Source organism: Mus musculus, chromosome X (genome assembly GCF_000001635.26).
Source record: "Mus musculus strain C57BL/6J chromosome X, GRCm38.p6 C57BL/6J".
NCBI classification, from domain to species: domain Eukaryota; kingdom Metazoa; phylum Chordata; class Mammalia; order Rodentia; family Muridae; genus Mus; species Mus musculus.
This window is the reverse complement of record NC_000086.7, coordinates 7,637,668-7,657,227: the sequence shown is the minus strand read 5'-3', so window position 1 is coordinate 7,657,227 and position 19,560 is coordinate 7,637,668. Positions and strand designations below refer to the sequence as shown.

General features: G+C 48.6%; 1 protein-coding gene across 1 annotated transcript; it reads right to left on the bottom strand.

Annotated features, from left to right (window-relative positions):
- Positions 1-3,971: 3,971 nt before the first annotated feature.
- On the bottom strand, positions 3,972-18,648 carry Syp (synaptophysin). The gene is made up of 7 exons (NM_009305.2): positions 18,500-18,648; positions 17,305-17,370; positions 16,007-16,131; positions 12,929-13,127; positions 12,029-12,220; positions 8,341-8,671; positions 3,972-5,391 (listed from the first exon to the last, which is right to left on the bottom strand). The coding sequence occupies exons 1-6, from the start codon at positions 18,533-18,535 to the stop codon at positions 8,345-8,347; spliced, it is 945 nt and encodes a 314-aa protein (NP_033331.2). The 5' UTR covers positions 18,536-18,648; the 3' UTR covers positions 3,972-5,391; positions 8,341-8,344.
- Between the last annotated feature and the right edge of the window lie 912 nt (positions 18,649-19,560).

Sequence of the window (19,560 nt, the reverse complement as noted above, 5' to 3'; positions counted from 1 at the left end):
GAGCAGACTGTCAGAAGGCTGAGCCTTCAGTATCCCTCGGTGCCGCATGGCCTTTAGTGTTGGAAAGCCGGAAGCAAACGGTTTGGATGTGGAGACATGGTGAGAGTGTTACACTAGAGTGCTTGTTTCTAAGAATAGGGTCTTGAAAGCTTTGGGGGACAGGGGTCAAAGCCACCTCTTGGTCCCTTCCCAGGTTCTCTTTTCCCGGGGTGAGCGTTACAAGGACCATCCCAACTTCATCTTCAGTGGTAGCTGGTGTTCTGTGGCGCTCAGCATCCTGCTAGATCTGTTCCATTTTGGTACCAGCATAGTGGGGTATTCCTGTGACAACCTGACCATGTTTGGGGGAGGACTGTGGAAGGACTTTGGAACTTTGAGCTAGAAGATCCATTCGGTGTTAAAAGCTCTGTGGGATGTTGTGTAGGAGGCTGGAAGATAATGTTGAGAACAGTGCAGAAGATGGAGGTCTGGCTTGTGAAATTCCAGAGAAGATTAAAGACTCTTTTCAGGGCCATTGCTGTTTTGATTGTGAAGATTCTGTGGTTTTAGTTAGTTGGGGCTGAAGAATCAGCTGTGATTAACAAGATACCAGAACTATTAAAGGGAAAACTTTGAAGCCGGGAGTGGTGGCACACGCCTTTAATCCCAGCACTTGGGAGGCAGAGGCAGGTGGATCTCTGAGTTCGAGGCCAGCCTGCTCTACAAAGTGAGGTCCAGGACAGCCAGGGCTATACAGAGAAACCCTGTCTCGAAAAAAACAAAACAAAAACAAAACAAAGAGAAAACTTTGCATTACTGGGACTACTGATGCTGGTTAGCTGGAGCTAAGAAATTAGCCGTGATTAAGAAGAGACCAGCATCACTGAGGTGAAATCTTCTGGGAAGTGTTTTCTGAGAGCACAAAGAGGCTGTGTTCCAGAGATAGCCAAGGTTGTACCTTGTGCTGTGGCTGGACTTGGTAATGTGTAAGAGTCACCCAGGTGGCACTGGTTTTGTAGGCATGAAGGGGTCACGCAGAGCAGCTGAGGCTCGGCACTGAGAGAGGCCATGGGGCCAGTGGTGAAGGTGCAGCCTCAGTTGCAACTGATGGCCCAGGACAGAAGGGGTCATGCAAAGGAGTTGAGGCTTGGCACCATGAAGAGAGCCTATGAGAGGCTGTTGGTGAAGCCTAGTTACAGCAGAAGACAGTAGTGTTTGGAGATGCCAGTACCATGAGATGACCATTAAGGACAGCAGCAGCAGTGGAGTCCAGGCATCTGGAGCCTAGAAGACAACGTGTGTGCTACAAAGGGCATGGCTGGAGAAGTGACCCAAGCCCTTGGAGGAGCCCAGAAGATTGTGAGTTGGATCCCAGACATTGGATGGTTGGAGATTGATTTTTGCTTTTGATTGTGACTGTGCCCTGATATTTTTCCCTCTTGAAGTATTTTAGTGGAGCCCACAGTTAAGAGACTTTTAATTTTAAAAGATACTGAACATTTTAAAGGGATTGAACTTTTAATATGCAAAGACCGTGGGACTTTTAAAGTTATTTAGATTTGGGGGATGAATAAGAAAGTAAGGGTTGGCCAGGTGGTGGTGGTGGCGCACGCCTTTAATCCCAGCACTTGGGAGGCAGAGGCAGGCGGATTTCTGAGTTCGAGGCCAGTCTGGTTTACAAAGTGAGTTCCAGGACAGCCAGGGCTACACAGAGAAACCTTGTCTCAAAAACAAACAAACAAACAAACAAACAAAAACAGAAAGTAAGGGTTGAGGCTTAATAGTGATGTGTTTTTGTGTCAAGTTGACAAGGGGTCAATTGTACTGGCTGGTTTTGTGTGTCAACTTGACACAGGCTAGAGTTATCACAGAGAAAGGAGCTTCAGTTGAGGAAATGCCTCTATGAGATCCAGCTGTAAGGCATTTAGTGATCAAGGGGGAAAGGCCCCTTGTGGGTGGGTCCATCTCTGGGCTGGTAGTCTTGGGTTCTATAATAGAGCAGGCTGAGCAAGCCAGGGGAAGCAAGCCAGTAAGTAACACCCCTCCATGACCTCTGCATCAGCTCCTGCTTCCTGACCTGCTTGAGTTCCAGTCCTGACTTCCTTTGGTGATGAACAGCAATGTGGGAAGTGTAAGCGGAATAAACCCTTCCTCCCCAACTTGTTTCTTGGTCATGATGTTTGTGCAGGAATAGAAACCCTGATGAAGACAAATTGGTACCAGCATAGTGGGGTATTCCTGTGACAACCTGACCATGTTTTGGGGGGGGGGCTGTGGAAGGACTTTAGAACTTTGAGCTAGAAGATCCATTCGGTGTTAAAAGATCTGTGGGATGTTGTGTAGGAGGCTGGAAGATAATGTTGAGAACAGTGCAGAAGATGGAGGTCTGGCTTGTGAAATTCCAGAGAAGATTAAAGACTCTTTTCAGGGCCATTGCTGTTTTGATTGTGAAGATTCTGTGGTTTTAGTTAGTTGGGGCTGAAGAATCAGCTGTGATTAACAAGATACCAGAACTACTAAATCGAAAACTCTGCATTAAAGGGACTATTGATGCTGGTTAGCTGGAGCTAAGAAATTAGCAGTGATTAAGAAGAGACCAGCATCACTGAGGTGAAATCTTCTGGGAAGTGTTCGGAGAGCACAAAGAGGCTGTGTTCCAGAGATAGCCAAAGTTGTAGCTGAAGCTGTGGCTGGACTTGGTAATGTGTAAGAGTCACCCAGGTGGTACTGGTTTTGAAGGCATGAAGGGGCCATGCAGAGCAGCTGAGGCTCGGCACTGTGAGAGGCCATGGAAGGCCATTGGTGAAGGTGCAGCCTCAGTTGCAATTGGTGGTCCAGGACTGAAAGGGTCATGCAGTGTTTTGGAGATACCAGGACCATGAGATGACCACCAAGAACAGCAGCAGCAGTGGAGTACAGGCAGCTGGAGCCTAGAAGACAAGGTGTGTGCTACAAAGGGCAGAGCTGGAGAAGTGACCCAAGCCCTTGGAGGAGCCCAGAAGATCGTGAATGGATCCCAGACATTGGACGGTTGGAGTGTGCTTTTGCTTTTGACCGTGCCCTGAAAATTTTCCCTCTTGAAGGAAGTTTTTCAGTGGAGCCCACAGTTAAGAGTCTTTTAATTGTAAAAAGACTTTGGATTTTAAAAGATATTGGATATTTTAAAGGGATTGAACTTTTAATATGTAAAGACTGTGGGACTTTTAACGTTATTTAGGTCTTGGTTTATGTGGAAAAGTCTGAAATCACTGGCGAGGTTCCCCCACTGCACCTCTGCCCAAAGAAGGAGGTCTCAGAGCCTTCCTTCCTGTTCCCCTATTTGTCTGTCTCCAGGTAGATCTCCTTTCCTGAGTTCATTTCTAGAGCTGGGTCTCTCCTGCTCTCCGCATCTCTGGGCCTTGGAGCCAGGAAAGGGGGTCAAGCATCTGCAGCTACAACTCAGAACTCAGGCGCCTGACTTGAGTCTTTAATTAGGATGAGGCAGCAATGGTCAGACAGGCCTTTCATCTTGGGCGCCCAGGAACTCCTCCTTCTGCCCACCTCAACCCTATTACAACACACAACCTTGCCACTTCCTGACTCTGGTCCAGCGAGAAGCTGGGGGAGGGGGGCACTTCTTCATCAGTTAATCAACCTCTTCTCCCCACCTGGCAGGCCTCTGGTTTTCCTGCTGAGGCTGAGGCAAGAGAAAGGAGGGAAGATACCACAGAAGGGTTCAGAAACAAAGGCTTGCGTAAGGTGAGGTCTTGTGGAGTCTCCTAGTTGGGGAGGCCTTGAGGATTTGAGAAGACTTCCTTGTGGGCCAGGAAGCCAGCAATGGAACAGTAAACAGTTGTAAGGCAGAATGGAACTCAAGAGTACTCTGTAGGCAAGGCTTCAGCAGGATGCTACAGGAACTGAGCTTCCTCTAAGTCCCCTTTCCTCCAGCCTCCTCTGCCTTCTGCATGTCCCCCCACCCCAAAAGGACGCGCACTGAGAAAAAGAGCCGGGACGACTAGATAGTTGAGGAGTTTATTGGGGGGGGTTCTCATATTTGCTCTTCCTTGGGGAGGGGGGTCTTCAAACAATACCGAAGGGCACAGGAAAGTAGGGGGTCTGGAGGGAAAAGGGAGGGGCCACAGTCAGACAAAATGGCAACACACGATCACAGGCACTACCAACGTCACAGACACAGCAGAGGGTCCAGGATTGGGGCTCCAGAGCCAGCCTCCCAGTGCTCCGGGACAGACGGGAGTGTGGAGGGAGAGGGCAGAGAAAGGGTGGAGAAGGTAGGCCAGCCCCACAGACCTGTAGATTCTGTCTTCTGATTATCTAGCCCTCTTCTGAGGGAGTCAGTAAGGGACATTTCGCTCACCCTCCAAACCACAATACTTGGCTCTTCCCAGGTTATGTCCGTTCTGGGGCGTGGGGTGGAATCAGGAGTACTCCTTCCTACTTTTAGCAAAACTCACCTCACAGCTCCCAACCATGGCCTCCTACACCCACTGCTCAAACTCCACTCAACTGAAACCGTATTTTCTTTTCTGCCCCATTACAGAATGGGCTTCCTCTTCTGAGAGCACCACACATCCCTCGTCCTCTTCACCTGCCTGTCTGCAATCCTGACCAGAACCTTCTCTCAAGCTTAGATCATTCCCGAATCCCACTTCTAGCCTTGCTCAAGCTCTTTGGAATCAAGCTCAAACTCCTGAATGTTCCAAGACACACCCCTTCTAGAGATGCTGGATCCAACCCAAACCTGCCCACTCCGGAACCCACCATGTGTTTAAGCCACACCCCTCCTAGTACCCCTCTCCCCAGTCCCTTTTAGCCCCATTCCAGAATGGTGTAGGACACCACTTCCCTTTTAGGCTCCACATCCAGTATGTGTGGAATTCAACTTTTGGCTGACTGGTCCTCTCTCTACAGAGGCCATCTCCTCTCCACCCATTTCATCCAAGCCACCTCCACCCCTCTACTCTTGGGGTTGAATTTCCATTTGAGAGCTTCTTAAGTTCAGGCGATGCTGGAGGAACCAAGGCTAGAGTTAGGAGGGGCAGAGGGAGAGAAGGAAGGGGGAAAAAGTCACATCGACCCACTCCATGCAGCCAAGGTCTGGCCCCCTTCCTGTCCCCTTTCTAGAGCCCCCTTACATCACGGGACAGGGCTGGGGAACCGATAGGGGCTGAGGAGTGCAAGGTCAGGGGTAGGGAGGAGCCCATTCAGGACTGGGCCCCTAGTGCATGGAGGAGTGGGTGAAGGTAGGGCTCAGACAGATAAATAGATATTTATATATAATATATATATATATAAACAGCAAAGACAGGGTCTCCTGGGTTGAGGGGTGGAGACCTAGGATATGGGGATGGGAAGGGGGGCAGGCCTTCTCTTGAGCTCTTGCCCACCCGTGGGGTCTTCGTGGGCTTCACTGACCTGTAGAGAGAAAAGAGAAGGGGTCCAGGTGAGGGCAGAGTCTGAGCTCCCAGAGGAGGGCAGTACCCTCAGGAAGGGATTGGGCCGCTAGGCTTTTTCTTCTCCAACAGGTCTGGAGTCAGCGCCATCCTAGCTGCTCTCACTAGGAAGATATTACCAACCCTGCTCAAACAGGGTACCAAAGGAACGGTTAAGGTCCCCTCTCTTAACCAAAATAGCCCATTAACCAGTACCGTTCTAGTCACTGTTGAAAATCCACATTGAGAAAAAAAAAATCCCTATCTCTGTGAGGTTTACATCATATCAGGAAAGGAGACAGGTTTCACAATGAACATGACATATTAGTAGATTATCAAATATAAGACGATAATAGGCCATGCATGATGGTGCACACCTTTGATACCAGCACTCAGGAGGCAGAGGGAGTTGGATCTCTGTGAGTTTGATGCCGGCCTGATCTACACAGTGAGTTCCCGAACAGCCAGGGCTATGTAGAGAGACCGTGTCACCAAAAAATCAAAAAAAAAAAAAAAAAAAAAGAAAAAAAATCCCTAAGTGAGCCTGTAGAGATGACTCAGGAGTTAAGAATGTGTGCTGCTCTTCTGGAGGACCCACATTTCACTCACAGAACCCACACTGGGTGGGTTACAACAATCTGTACATTTATCACCAAGGAAGCTGACCTTTCTTCTGGACTCCATGGACATTTGAACTTACGATTAAATAAAAGAATAAAAAAAAAAAAGTACTCTAAGTGATATATGGGTAGCACGAATGAGTCTTAGATCTCCAATCTAGTGTAATATATGAACCACAAATTAGTAAATTACAAATTGTGAGAAGGAAAAACATAGGGTATGATGCGAGAGATAACAAGCGGAGGTGTTTTAGACAGACAACCTTTGATATGTAGCTGGTGGTATATACCCGTGCCAAAATTTAGGAGGCAGAAGCAGGAGGAAAACAAGTTCAAGGCCAGCTTTGGTTCCATAATCGGACCCTAACTCAAACCAAAGCAAAACAGGGAGGTAGAGGCACTGTCGGGAAGTCAAGATCAGCTTTAGTGACCTAAGGAGCTCCAGGCCAGCCTTGGCTACAGGAGATCTTGTCTCAAAAATACTATCAACAACTAAGTCAGGTGTGCTGGTGGGTGCAAACCTATGAGTTCCAGCCACATGGGAGATGGAGACAAGAGTACTGCAAATTCACAGCCCACCTGGGTTATAGGATGAGTTCCAAATTGATCTGGGCAATTTAGTAAACTCTGTCTCAAAATAAGAAGTAGAAAGAGACTGGGCAGTGGTGGCGCACGCCTTTAATCCCAGCACTCGGGAGGCAGAGGCAGCTGGATTTCTGAGTTCGAGGCCAGCCTGGTCTACAGAGTGAGTTCCAGGACAGCCAGGGCTACACAGAGAAACTCTGTCTCGGAAAAACAAAACAAACAAAAAAGAAGTAAAAAGAGGCAGTGTTAGAGCACTTGCTTAGTGTGCAAGAATTCAAGTCTCAGTACTTGTAAAACAAAGCAACTCTCCCGACAGCCAGCCAGCCAGCAAAAAACCTCATTGAGTGAGTGACCAAAGCAATGGCTAGGGAAAGGTGTGTATGTAGAAAGCAAAAGCAAAGGCCCTGCAGTGCACCTAGACCTGGCCCGGGCCAGTTTGCCCGAAACAATGCTAGGAGGCGAAGGTCACATTCTGTCTGTGGGGAAGATAGGGCAGTGCTGCATTGGTGGGCCTGGGCGCACACTAACATCGTTTTTGCTTTTAAGTGAGATGCTACAACAGACAGTGAGGGAAGGACAGTGACTTCTGAATCTAGGCCAGTGGCCCAGCAGAATCCTTGAGGCTGCTGGGTGGGTGGTAGAAGGGGTTGTAAACAGGATAGAAGACAGGCACTTGGGAAGCACTCTAAGGAAGATAATTGTGAAAAAAAGGAAAAGGCTGGAGAGATTTTGAAAATAGGAACCAACAGGACTGGAATCCCCCCCCCCCCCCCACACACACACAGGGTCTCCAAGCAGCCTGGAAATTGCTTTGCAAAACAAGAGACCTAGGCCTGTCTCTAATTCCCCCAGAGCTGTGCTTAAAGGTGTGTCTCAGAGCCTGTCCAAGGAGTTTAAAAACAATTAAATGTGGGTTGCTGTAGAAGGCTCACCCAGGACCACATCTGCTCCCACCTAGATGCTGTTACCGTCTCTGTTTAAGACAGGATTGGGCTATACTGACCACGCAGGACTCGAGAACTTGCAATCCCCATGCCTCTACCTCTCAAGTGCTGGGATTATATATGTGCTCCATCACACCAGGCAGGGTTTTTTTTTTTTTTTTTTTTTCGCGACAGGGTTTCTCTGTATAGCCCTGGCTGTCCTGGAACTCACTTTGTAGACCAGGCTGGCCTCGAACTCAAAAACTCCGCCTGCTTCTGCCTCCCAAGTGCTGGGATTAAAGGCGTGCGCCTCCACCGTCCGGCGGCATTCATTTTTTAAAGGCCCAACAAAAAGGCATACTCGTGTTTCTAAGGCCTCCAGCCCTCCCCTTTTCCTCATTTGAAATTCCAAACTCTCTCTTTCATTAAAGGGTTAAGGAGAGGTAGCAGCTGACCTACATCCTGCTTTAGCGCTAGCGCCCTTCAAAACCCAACGTGTTTACCTTCTTCCACCTACTGGCGTTACCGCCTATTGGTTTACCAATGATTTCAAAGACCCTCCTCCCCTTCCCTTCCTGGAAACCTACACCACTTTGGTGATTCTCCACTGCGCAAGTGCCCCTACACTCCTTTCATTGGTTACTCTGAGCACTGCTCCGTCCCCTTCCTTCTCACGGTTCCTCTCATTGGCTAGTTTTACCAAGTTCACCTTTTTTTTTTTTTGGTTCTGCCTATCTATTGGTTCCTTCAAACTTCACTCCTTGTATGCTCCCTGCCTACCGCATCCGCCCAGTTGTCACTCACCAGATTACATCTGATTGGAGAAGGAGGTGGGCGCACCCTGTTGGCCGTAGCCTTGCTGCCCATAGTCGCCCTGAGGCCCGTAGCCACCGCCACCGCCGCTGGCTGGCTGCCCGTAATCGGGTTGATAACCACCCTGAGGCCCGTAGGAGTCCTGGGGCCCATAGCCTCCGGGGCCCTGCCCATAGCCCGCATCGCCGTAGGCATCGCCAGGAGCTGGTTGCTTTTCTGGGGCGCCTGGAGGTGCGCGCATGAATGGGGCGGCCCAGCCTGTCTCCTTGAACACGAACCATAGGTTGCCAACCCAGAGCACCAGGTTCAGGAAGCCAAACACCTGCAGGGAGACATGACCAAAGCTGTTGTCTCTTACCCATTGCCTCGGCAGCCCCAGGGTCTTTGAGGCTGAGTGAACAGGAATGGGCATTTTTAGGGCATAAATTCGTGGGCCTCTATGACTATCAGTGTACAGAAAAACTTGGGAGTGTGTGTGTGTGTGTTAGATTCCCATGATGTTCAACTTCTATCAGTGTTTACATGGACAAGTCTGAAGGCCCACATCTTGTAATCTTAGGAAGCTGGAGGCAGGGGCGATCACTTCAAGGCTAGCTTTTTTTTTTTGAGACAGGGTCTCTCTGCAGCCCTGGCTGTCCTGGAATTCACTCTGTAGACCAGGCTGGCCTGGAACTCATAGAAGTCGCCTGTCTCTGCCTCCACTACCCAGAAATTCAAGTCTACCTTTAAATTCATAGTTTGAGGCTAGCCTGTGCAACATGAAAGTCAGCCTCAAACAACTCATTTTTGGGCTGGGTGTGGTGGTGCAGTCTTCATCTTAGTACTCAGGAGGCAGAGGCAAGCAGAGGTCTGTGAGTTTGAGGCCAGTCTGGTCTGAGTAGTGAGTTCCAGGACAGCCAGGGTCACATAAGTAGATCCTGTCTCAAACAAAACCAAAACCAAAACCAACCAACTAACTAACCAACCAAACAAAAAAACCCAAAACAAACCACCCAACCAAACCAAAAAGACCCTAATTTTAAAAATATATTTGAGTACATGTTTATACATATACAAAATATAAATTTAAATTTATAAAATATATAAATATACATTTTAAAGAAACAGACATCACTCATTGATGCATATATAAACTTATGTATATACAACTTAGCACATAGATGCATATGTACATGTATAAATTTTTTTTGGTTGTCTTTTGAGACAGGGTCTTTTTATGTTCCAGGTCCTGGCTGTCCTGGAACTCCTTATGTAGAAGAGGCTAGCCTCAAATTCACAGAAATCTACATGCTTCTGCTTCTCAAGTGGTGTGTGTGTATATACCTTGAGACACGGGTTTTACTATGTAGCTTGGCAGTCCTGGAATTCACTGTGTAGACCAGGCTGGCCTCTGCCTTCCAAGTGATGGGATTAAAGGGTTCTAGGACTTGAACGCCTGTCCTCAGGAAGAGGGGTAAGTGCTCTTAACCATGGAGTCATCCCTCTAGCCCGTCTTTTTCTTTTCTTTTTAAATAGATTTTTATTTGTTTTGTTTGTTTTTGAGACGGTCTTGCCTTTTATCCAAGGATGACCTGGAGTTTACTACCTAGGCCAATCTGGCTTTAAATTAGCCCTGGGCATAGAGTAATGGCACAGAGGTTAGAATCTAAGTTTAATGACCAGCACCTACATGGTGGCTCACAAACACCTGTAATTCTAGTTTCAGGATATCTGACACCCTTCCTTTACCTCCACAGGCACCAAGAATGCAAGTGACTCATATAAGCAAAACATTCATACACATAAAATAAAAATAATAAGTATTTTTAAAAGTAGTCTTTTAAGTGCTAGGTTTACAGGCATATATTAACATCCTTGGCTCTAAGTATATGCTTTTCTTTTCTTTCTTTTCTTTTATTTTTTTAGACAGGGTCTCACTCTGCAGCCCTGGTTGACCTGGAACTCTTTTTGTACACCAGGCTGGCCTCAAACTCTCAGAGATCCACCAGTCTCTGCCTCCCAAGTGCTGGAATTAAAGGCATGTGCTACCATGTGCCCAGCTAAGTATATGTTATTTTTTAAAAACAATTAAAAATTACAAATAAATATGGAGCTTATATGAAATACTTAAAAGCAAAATTCTATATGCCATTTAGTACATGTTACACCCTCTTCTGAGCACCTTAAGTTTCCTTAAAGTTCCAGGTTTAAGCTGGTTAGTGGTGATCTACAGAGCAAGTTCCAGAACAGCCTGGGCTACACAGAGAAATTCTGTGTCAGAAAAACAAAAAATAATAATAATAAAAAAAGTAAAAAATAAAAATCAATCAATCAATCCATGTTTGGACAGAAAGTAAGACCTACATTTTATTCTGTTTGTTTTGACACAATCTTGAAATGTTGCCCAGGCTGGCCCAGAACTCCTGGGCTTATGTGATTGATCTTCCGCCTGTACTTGCTGAGTAGCAGAGACTATAGACCTATACCACTACCTCCAGTTGATATCCCCGTTCTATTTATTTTTTTAGCATATTTAGTTTATTTTTCTATTTTTGAGACAAGGCCTCTGTAGCCTCAGATGTCCTACAACTCACACTATATAGCCAGAGTGGCCTCAATCTCTTAGCAGTCTTCCTGCCTCAGGCTCCCACGTGCTAGAACTATAGGCCTGTACCACCACACTTGGGCTAATACCTCCATTTTATTTTGTGTTTAAAATGATCTTAAGGTTTTGCTTTATGACTGTAAGCATTTTGCCCACATGCATGCATGTATATCACTGCATGCCCATAAATCCCTTGGGAGTAGAATTATGGATGTTACAAATTGAACATGGGTCCTCTGCATGGTCAGGAGGTGCTGTCCCTTCCTAGCTCCCACCCCAGACAGGGTTTCTTTTTGTAGCCCTGGCTGTCCCGGAAATAGCTTTGTAGCCCAGGCTGGCCTCGAACTCAGATCGGATTGCTTCTGCCTCCCCAGTGCTGGAACTACAAGTGTGTACTACTTAGCTGTTCAGCCACCTCTCCAGCCCTTGTTATGTCCATTTAAAAGCCGAGTTCAGACAGGCTAAATTACCCAAGATTACACAATCAGCAAGTAGCAGGAAAAAAAAAAGACTTCAAATCTTAGCATCTGTAACATTGATATAGGATGTAGTTTTGTGTTGGGTTTGTGTGTGTGTGTGTGTGTGTGTGTGTGTACGTGCTGTGAATTCAGTGGATACTCATGTTTGGAGCAGGACCTATCATCAGCCTTCAGTTTGCATGTTCAAAATGATACCTGAAAGGCTTGTTACTAGCTGTAGGTCACAGAGCTTGCCACGTGACAGGATCTATGGTCAGACTGTTTTTAGCCGCTAGGGGGCGCCCAAGTAAGAAAACATTTCAAGATCTTGTTCTTTTGCATGTAAGGAAATCAATTCTAAAAGGATACTGAATTTCAGCAGCTTTGGCATGACTGGGCTGGGCCCAGTTATCCCCGCCTAATCTGAAAGACCTCATGTTCTCCTACTGGGAACAGATATGTGGTATCCCAGTGGTTATAATTGTTCAACCTTCTTTTGTTGGTGTGCCTCTTCCAGGGAGCCCTCATGGACCAACCTCCTGACTCTCCTCCCATTCTCTCTCTCTCCCCCGTTTCCCATGCCAGACTGTGTCTCCCAGCTTTTCTCTTCCAGCCCGGCCAGCTTCCCAGGGCTTACCACCGAGGTGTTGAGTCCTGAAGTCACAGGGTCCCTCAGTTCCTTGCATGTGTTTCCTGTCTGGCGGCACATAGGCATCTCCTTGATAATGTTCTCTGGGTCAGTGGCCATCTTCACATCGGACAGGCCTTTGGCCCAGGCGGATGAGCTAACTAGCCACATGAAAGCGAACACTGCTGTGGCCAGGAAGTCCTAGGCAGGGAGGCATGAGGAAGATGTTATAGTGAACGCACGGCTTTCTGCTGAGCCTTGAGCCCCTACAGACCCCAAGCCTTTGTGGAAGGGGTCATTTAGAAGAGGCTCGCCTCTTTTCTGCCTTTGCAGCTCTGAGGCTTATTAGATTTTCACCTGAAGGTCTCAGCTTGAGTGTCTGTGAGTGTCTATGATACAGAGGGAGTGTGCTAGTGATGCGTGGGTGCAGACGTTGAGGGAGGAACTAACTCCGTGGGATGTTTCTGAATCTGTGAGAAGTGTGTCTTACCACTTTTATTTGCATGTGGGAATATGTGTCATTTGATGTCTGGGATGAGGGTGTGAGAACCTCTCTGTGTAGGACTCGGTGTCTGTGTGGCAGGGTGACATGCATGACTGTCACAGTGAACCTCGGTACTCCTTCTTTTCATCTAGTCTGTGTGGTCGTGTGAGAGATGGTGGTACGGTTAGGTACGTGGGCCAGTCTGGCATTCTGTGTGGGCTCTGGGTATGTCCCCCATGATTCTATGATGCCCAGTGTGGATGGAGTCTTGGAGAGAGCAGCAGCAACAGCAGCAGCAGCATCAGCGTTGGGCTGCTTGGGTATGGGGCTTGTCTGGGAGTCTGTTTGGCCTGTGAGCCAAATGAGCTGGGCCCCTGCGGCCTCATGTCCTTGGTCACTGCATGCAATCAGCTGTGGGGACTCACCATCATTGGCCCTTTGTTGTTCTCTCGGTACTTGTTCTGCAGGAAGATGTAGGTGGCCAGGGCCCCCATGGAGTAGAGGAAGGCAAACACAGCCACGGTGACAAAGAATTCAGCCGAGGAGGAGTAGTCACCAACTAGGAAGATCTTGGTAGTGCCCCCTTTAACGCAGGAGGGTGCATCAAAGTACACTTGGTGCAGCCTGCAGAGAGAGGTGTTCAGGTGTGGTCCGGAATCCCTTTCTCACCTTCCTGGCCAAGAGCATCCCAGACTGTTTTGAGGTCCCAGGAAAAGGAGGAAATGGCCATTCACAGAGCACTTGCAATGTACCATTGATTGCCGAAAGCATCCTGGTAATATCTGTGGCACCCCTCCCTCACTGCAGCCCAGGTACTCCTGCCTCTGAGTTCACTGTAGAAAGTGACAGGTATCTCTCTAGCTTAGGGCCTTTGCACTGGCTGACCTCTTTAACAGGAATATTCTTCCCTCATTGTTTTTCAGCCTTTTGGCTAAGATCAAGTGTAGGGACGGGTGCTCTTCCTTAAGATAGCTTTCATGCCTTATTCTTTCAGCCCCTTCAGACTTTGCTTAACTATCAGCTTCTCATCAAAGACTTTCTGCATTTCACTTTAAAGGAAAGATTTCTTATCCATGTGTGAGTGAATGTGCACGTGTGTGCAGGTGCACATATGTTGGGGTGTACGAGGTTGCACCGCTTTGTGACAGCCAGAGTTTAACCTCGTGTCTTGTTCCTCAGGTTCCATCCCCCCTCTTTTGAAACAGGGTCTCTCTCTGGCTTAGAGCTTGCTGAGCTGGCTGGCATGGAGTCTAGCATGGGCCACCACGTTGGGCTTTGTTTAAGTGGGCTCTGTGCTCCAAGTTCAAGTCCTCACACCTGTGAGGCAAACACTTTACTGACAGAGCTATCTCCTCAGCCCTAGGATTTGTCTTTTCATCTTGCTTTTTGCTTTTTTTTTTCTGTACCTATGAGGAGGTAGGCCTTATTCCTATTTTTTTTTTCTTTTACTGACAGATCCCAAGGATCTGGAATCATGCCGGCTTCTCGCGCAGTGGCTTTGGGGGTGAAATGTTCAGAGATAGGAAGAGGTTCAGAGAAGTGCATTTGCTTGTATGAAGTCATGCAGCTAGTAGAGAAAGGACAGAACTTCTGTATGCATCCTGTGCCCTCCTAAATCATGTTGGCTGTTTTCTATGTCATGCTTTAGGTGCCTGAGAGAGAAGACAGATGCATGCGTGGCAGAGAAGCCAAACAGCTGTGAAATAGGAAAGGACAGAAGGGATAGGAGGGATCAGGATGTGTGAGGGACAGTCTGGGATGGTACTCAAAGACAATGGCCTTCCTTCCCTGTGCTGTGATGGGGGGGCTCATGTGTGGGCAGAATGGAACTGGTCTGGGGCCCCTAGCTCTGGCCTCAGGTTGATGTCCTTGCATAGCAATGGTTCTGAGCATGGAAGGTTCTAGGGGGAGTTCATGGAAGGCTTTTGTGACCTTGTGAATTCTCAAAAGGCTGGCTCTCATGCTGCTGATTACCCTTCACTCCCCACTGTGTGTGTGTGTGTGTGTGTGTGTGTGTGTGTGTGTGTTTGTCCTCCTCCAAAGTACTGGGGGTACAACCCAGGGCATGCTAGACAGGTGCTTTGCCACTGAGCTATACCCTCAGTTTCCAAACTCTTTTCTTCCTGGCTTGTGTGAACCTGGATACTCCTGGCTGTTCTCCTCTATTATTTCCTGTTTCTATCACTGCTCATAGCTTGAGCTGGCTTTCCTCTCCCTAGTGTGCGACATTCTGGGCCTCCGTTTAATCCTTGGTGTTCCCCAAGTCCCAGATTCCAACTCTTCCCTAAATCTGAATTCTTATACTTAACAAGCTTATGCCGAGCACTTCTCGTGTCCCAGACTTGGCACCAAGTGCTTTACAAGTGTCACCTTAGTGGCAATGTTCCGTCACCTGGAGGGCATCAGTATTTTCTCTGTTTACAAATGAGGACGTTAAGACCCTAACTGTTATATGATTTAGTCTGGTAGTCAAGGAAAGCTAAGTGAAACCATGGGTCTGTCTCCTCATCCTTAGGAGATAGTGACTCTTGCAGTTTGTCCTTACTCATGTATACCTAGTACTTAGCATAGTGCCTGGTACATGGTGGGGAACTTTCAGGGACATCTAATTTGGTCCCTTGATTTCCCACATCTATATAGTACCCTCATTGTTTTCTAGCAAAACTCCTGCATGAAGATATGCTTCTAGTATTTATCTGTATCTGCAGTTATCCTCTTTGTTCTGATGTAGAGCTATGAGGAGAGGGAACTTGGTCTGTTTGAGAAGTAAATGATGTTAATTAATATTATTTTAAAGCGTTTTTTTTAAAGATTGCATTTTATGTATTTAATGGGTGCATACCTGTGTGTATGTAGGTGCATGTATGTCACAGCTCATGTGTGGAGGTCAGAGAAAAATTTGCAGGGAAGTCTGTTCTTTGTACCACATGTGACATAGGGATCAAACTCAGGTTGTCAGGCTCAGTGGCAAGTGCCTTTATCTGCAGAGCACCCTCTTTAGTTTGAGATAGGATCTCACTTTGTATCCAAGGGTGGCCTGGAACTCACTACAATTCTGGCATAGTCTCCCAAGTGCTGGGATTACAAGAACTTGCCATTGTGCCGAGTGACTAATATTAATTGAGCATTTACTGCTTTAAGGTGATGCTCTCTCATCCATGATCCCCCACCCCCCGAACCCATTGCTGTGCAATCTCTCTACCACAGACTCCAACCCCAGCCCTGTCATTTACTTATGAATCTTACTTATTTCCTGTCCTCTATTACTACCCTTTGCCAGAATATAGTCAGACAGGATGACACCCTGTGTCTAGCTTGCACACCAATTGTCATAGAAGCCAGAGCTGTGCCAGCTACACAGCAAAGTGTTCGGTGCACGGGAAGTAATCCCAGGGGCGGTGGCCTCAAAGGTGTGAGCTGTGCAAAGGACTCTGGGAAGAACTGCTCTGACCCACCCTGCCCCTGCCTCTCCCAGGTCTCAGGATACCAGGGCAGGGGCACACCTGAATGGGTACTCAAATTCGACTTCGATGTTGAGGGCACTCTCCGTCTTGTTGGCACACTCCACGCTCAGCCGAAGCTCTCCGGTGTAGCTGCCGCACGTAGCAAAGGCGAAGATGGCAAAGACCTTGGGTAGCAGGGAGGTGGATGGCTGTAGTGAGCCTGTATGCATGTGGGAGGGAGTGCCCTCCTCTGGACAGATTGAGGGGGGGCAGCACAGACAGTAGCAGATGGAGAGGTCCCCACCCCCACCCCTCTAATCAGGGCTCATCGGGTCCTAGCACAAGCTGATTACAGGGGTGTGGCTGTTTCTCTTTCCCTGTGTCTCTCCGTTTTTTTACCTCTAGGTGCTCTGGCTTCTCCTTCCCTCCCCTCCGCCTCGCCTTTCCTCCTCTTTCCTCTATTCGTTTTCTCTCCTCTCCCCTCCCCTTTCTCTCATGATCACTATATCTCTGTCTCTCAGTATCTGTGTGTTTTTATGCATGCTCTCCACCTCTCTCATACACACTTTCCCCATTAATCTCTCTCCTCTCTCCCCCCCCTCTCTCTCTCTCCTCTCTCTCTCTCTCTCCTCTCTCCTCTCTCTCTCTCTCTCTCTCTCTCTCTCTCCTCTCTCCTCTCTCTCTCTCTCTCCTCTCTCCTCTCTCTCTCTCTCTCTCTCTCTCTCTCTCTCTCTCCCCTCTCTCTCTCTCTCCCTCTCCCTCCCGCGCCTGTTTCTTGCCCTGCTTGTCTGTCTGTTAAGTCTTTCACAAGGTCTCTCTGGTTCTCTGGCTCCCTTGTGCCTTCTGTCTGTTGCCTTCTGTTTTCTCTTTTGAGATTCCTTATATCTGTGTGTGCCTTTCTTTCCCCTACACATTTTCCTGCTCTGAGAGCAGCTCCCTGGCTCTCATTTCTTTTACTCAGCACTGCCATTACCACCGTCCCCTGCCTCTCATACTCTGTCTCCTTGGCTGTCTCTGGATTTTTCTGGTTTTGCATCTCTCTTTCAGCAGTCAGGGCTTCAGGCTCCACCTCCCATCCTTTCCTCCTTTAGTTCAAGAGAGGAGGTAGAACGTCACACTCTGTCACTTCACAACAGGGGTACCCACGGCCTTATGTGACGTCATAGCCTTCTGTTCCCTGTCCTTAAATCCCTGGGACCTTACTCTGGAGCCCAATTCCCTCATCTCCTTCCACCCCTGTCGTTCCACCCACCAGTTCAGTAGGACGCCTCCTGCCTCACCCCTCTGTTTTGCTGGAGCCCATCACCACCACCATCTCCCCCTGTACTTCCCCCACCTATAGCCCGGACCACACTCACCCACTGCAGCACCTTCACGAAGCCAAGGGGCTCCTTGACCACCCGGAACTGACCCCCAGCCACCAGCTGAGGAGAAAAACAGTGGGGAGGGGAAGGGGTGTGGGAAATAGGGATGGAAGTGAGGGGCCAGGCTGCCAAGCAATGATCCCTGGGGATAGGACATGTGACCCTCCGGGAGTGGGTGACATATGGAGAGGGAGTGAGGAGGAGAAAAACGACACTTTGGGGACGGAGTAAACATCAGGGTCTCAGCAGCCCCCCACCCCCAGGGCTCAGGAGTGGTGAAGTGTGAGGTGATGAGTCACATGGCAGAGGAGGTTGGGTGTAGAAAATAGATGGGGGTCCAGACTAGTTAGCGAAGGAAGGTCTGAACTGCTTAAAGGTGAGTCAGATTGGAGAAAAGGTTGAGTGGAAGAAGATGGGGTTCATTAGAGTGGGGGAGGGGGCACCAAGTGCTGAAGGTGAGTCACAACAGCAGAGGGGAGAGGTCTGCAGTGGTAAAGGTGAGTCAGATGACGATGGTTGTGTCTGAGGAGATGGGGATGGGGAGGGGTCGCTACCGGTTAGGGAGAAAGCCGATTTTGAGGTGACGAAGAAGAGGGAGATGGCGGAGGTGATCTCTTAAGGTGGGAAAGAGCTGGGGGCATGGGTTTACTGGACATGCGCTGAGAACGAGGAGTCTGGGGTTTTTTGGAGAGGCAAAATTGGATCGTCCTCCTCTAGATCTGCTCCGGGGGTGAAAGGGTCGTCATCTACCGGGGTGCATTCTTTTTGGGAGGGGCGGGTGCCAACCCTCCCCCACCCCGCCCCCACACCTTCTGTCGCTCTATTTCCTAGCTCATCTGCAGCCCCCCGAGTCATTTTTCATTATCCCCTCCCCTTCTCTACCCCTTTGCCCTCTTCCTAGACCCGAATCTCTCTTTTCCCCCTCCAGGTCGACAGTTCTTTTGGGGCATCTGGAGGCCCCCTCTGCGGCAGTGAGGACAGCCTTCGCTGCGGCAAAGAGCGCACTCCTTTTCTCCACCTCCCCCTTTCCCCTTGCCTGCTGCAGACCCCTAGCCCCAGCCCCAGCCCCAGCCCCAGCTCCAGCGACCGTATCTCTGCTCCCCTCGCCACCACCTCTCAGGGTTCGAGGGCCAAAGCCACCCAGATTTCTGCAAGCGCCGGGCTCTGTCCACGGTGCTGGAGCGCGTACCTGATTCACCACGTCCATGTCTGCCAGCAGCAGCATCAGCAATGCGGGGGGCGGAAGGTGCCTGGTAGCAAGGGCGGGCGCGGGGAGCGGCGGGGGCGGTGCGCGATCGTCGGAACAGCCCAGTCGGCGGCAGCCACGCCCCTTGCACCCTGCCTATCTTTTGAGCAAGCGCCTGCGCACCATGGCTCCCCCCCGCCCCATACTCCTCGCCCGCCCCAACTCGCCTGCGGCCATTCCATTCGGGAGGCTAGAGACTCTGGGTCTCTGAGCGAAGGGTCCTTTTAGAAAACAGGTAGCTCTGGGGGAGGGGGGTGGTAAGAGGACCGCTCAGTTCTACCGGATGACATTTTGCCAACCTGAGTCCTGTTTGTTAAGTGTGTTCTCTCATTTAATCCCTATGTAGCAGTGACTATTAGTCCTGTTTTTACAGATGAGGAAAATGAGTCTCCAGAGAGATTAAGTGACTTGCACAAGGTCACACAGCTAGGTAATGGCAGTGTTCAGAGTCCTTGCAGTTTAAACGTCTCCACAGTTTAAAGACAGTTCAAGGTCTAGAGGGTTCCTTTTGGAAAACCTGCATTTTAAGCACATCCAAACTCTAACCATCTCATTTTTTTTCTCTTCTTCTTGGTCAAATTATAGCCGACTATATAGTTTACCTTCTGTTTATTCCTTGGCCCTCTTTTAAAAATCCATGTATTTATTGTGTGATAGCTCCCTTTCTTTTAACAATACATTTATTTAGCATAGAGAGAGGGACGGAGGGAAGGGGAGGGGCAATCCTGTATAAGTGTGAGGAGAGGACTACCTGCCAGATAGGTTCTCTCATCTCACTGTGTGGGTTCTGCTGTCTCTTAACAGACTACTTACCTTCTTTCATGATACTAAAACTAGGCCCAGCACCCTCAGTGATGATTGCCATGTTACAAAATGCAAGGGAAAAAATATAGTTGAGATTAAAATCACCATTTTATACCCTTCTGTTGCTTGAATTTGGAAACATTTGACTGGATACCATTTATTTGTTTGTTTGTTTGTTTCTTTCTTTTTTTTTTTTGAGG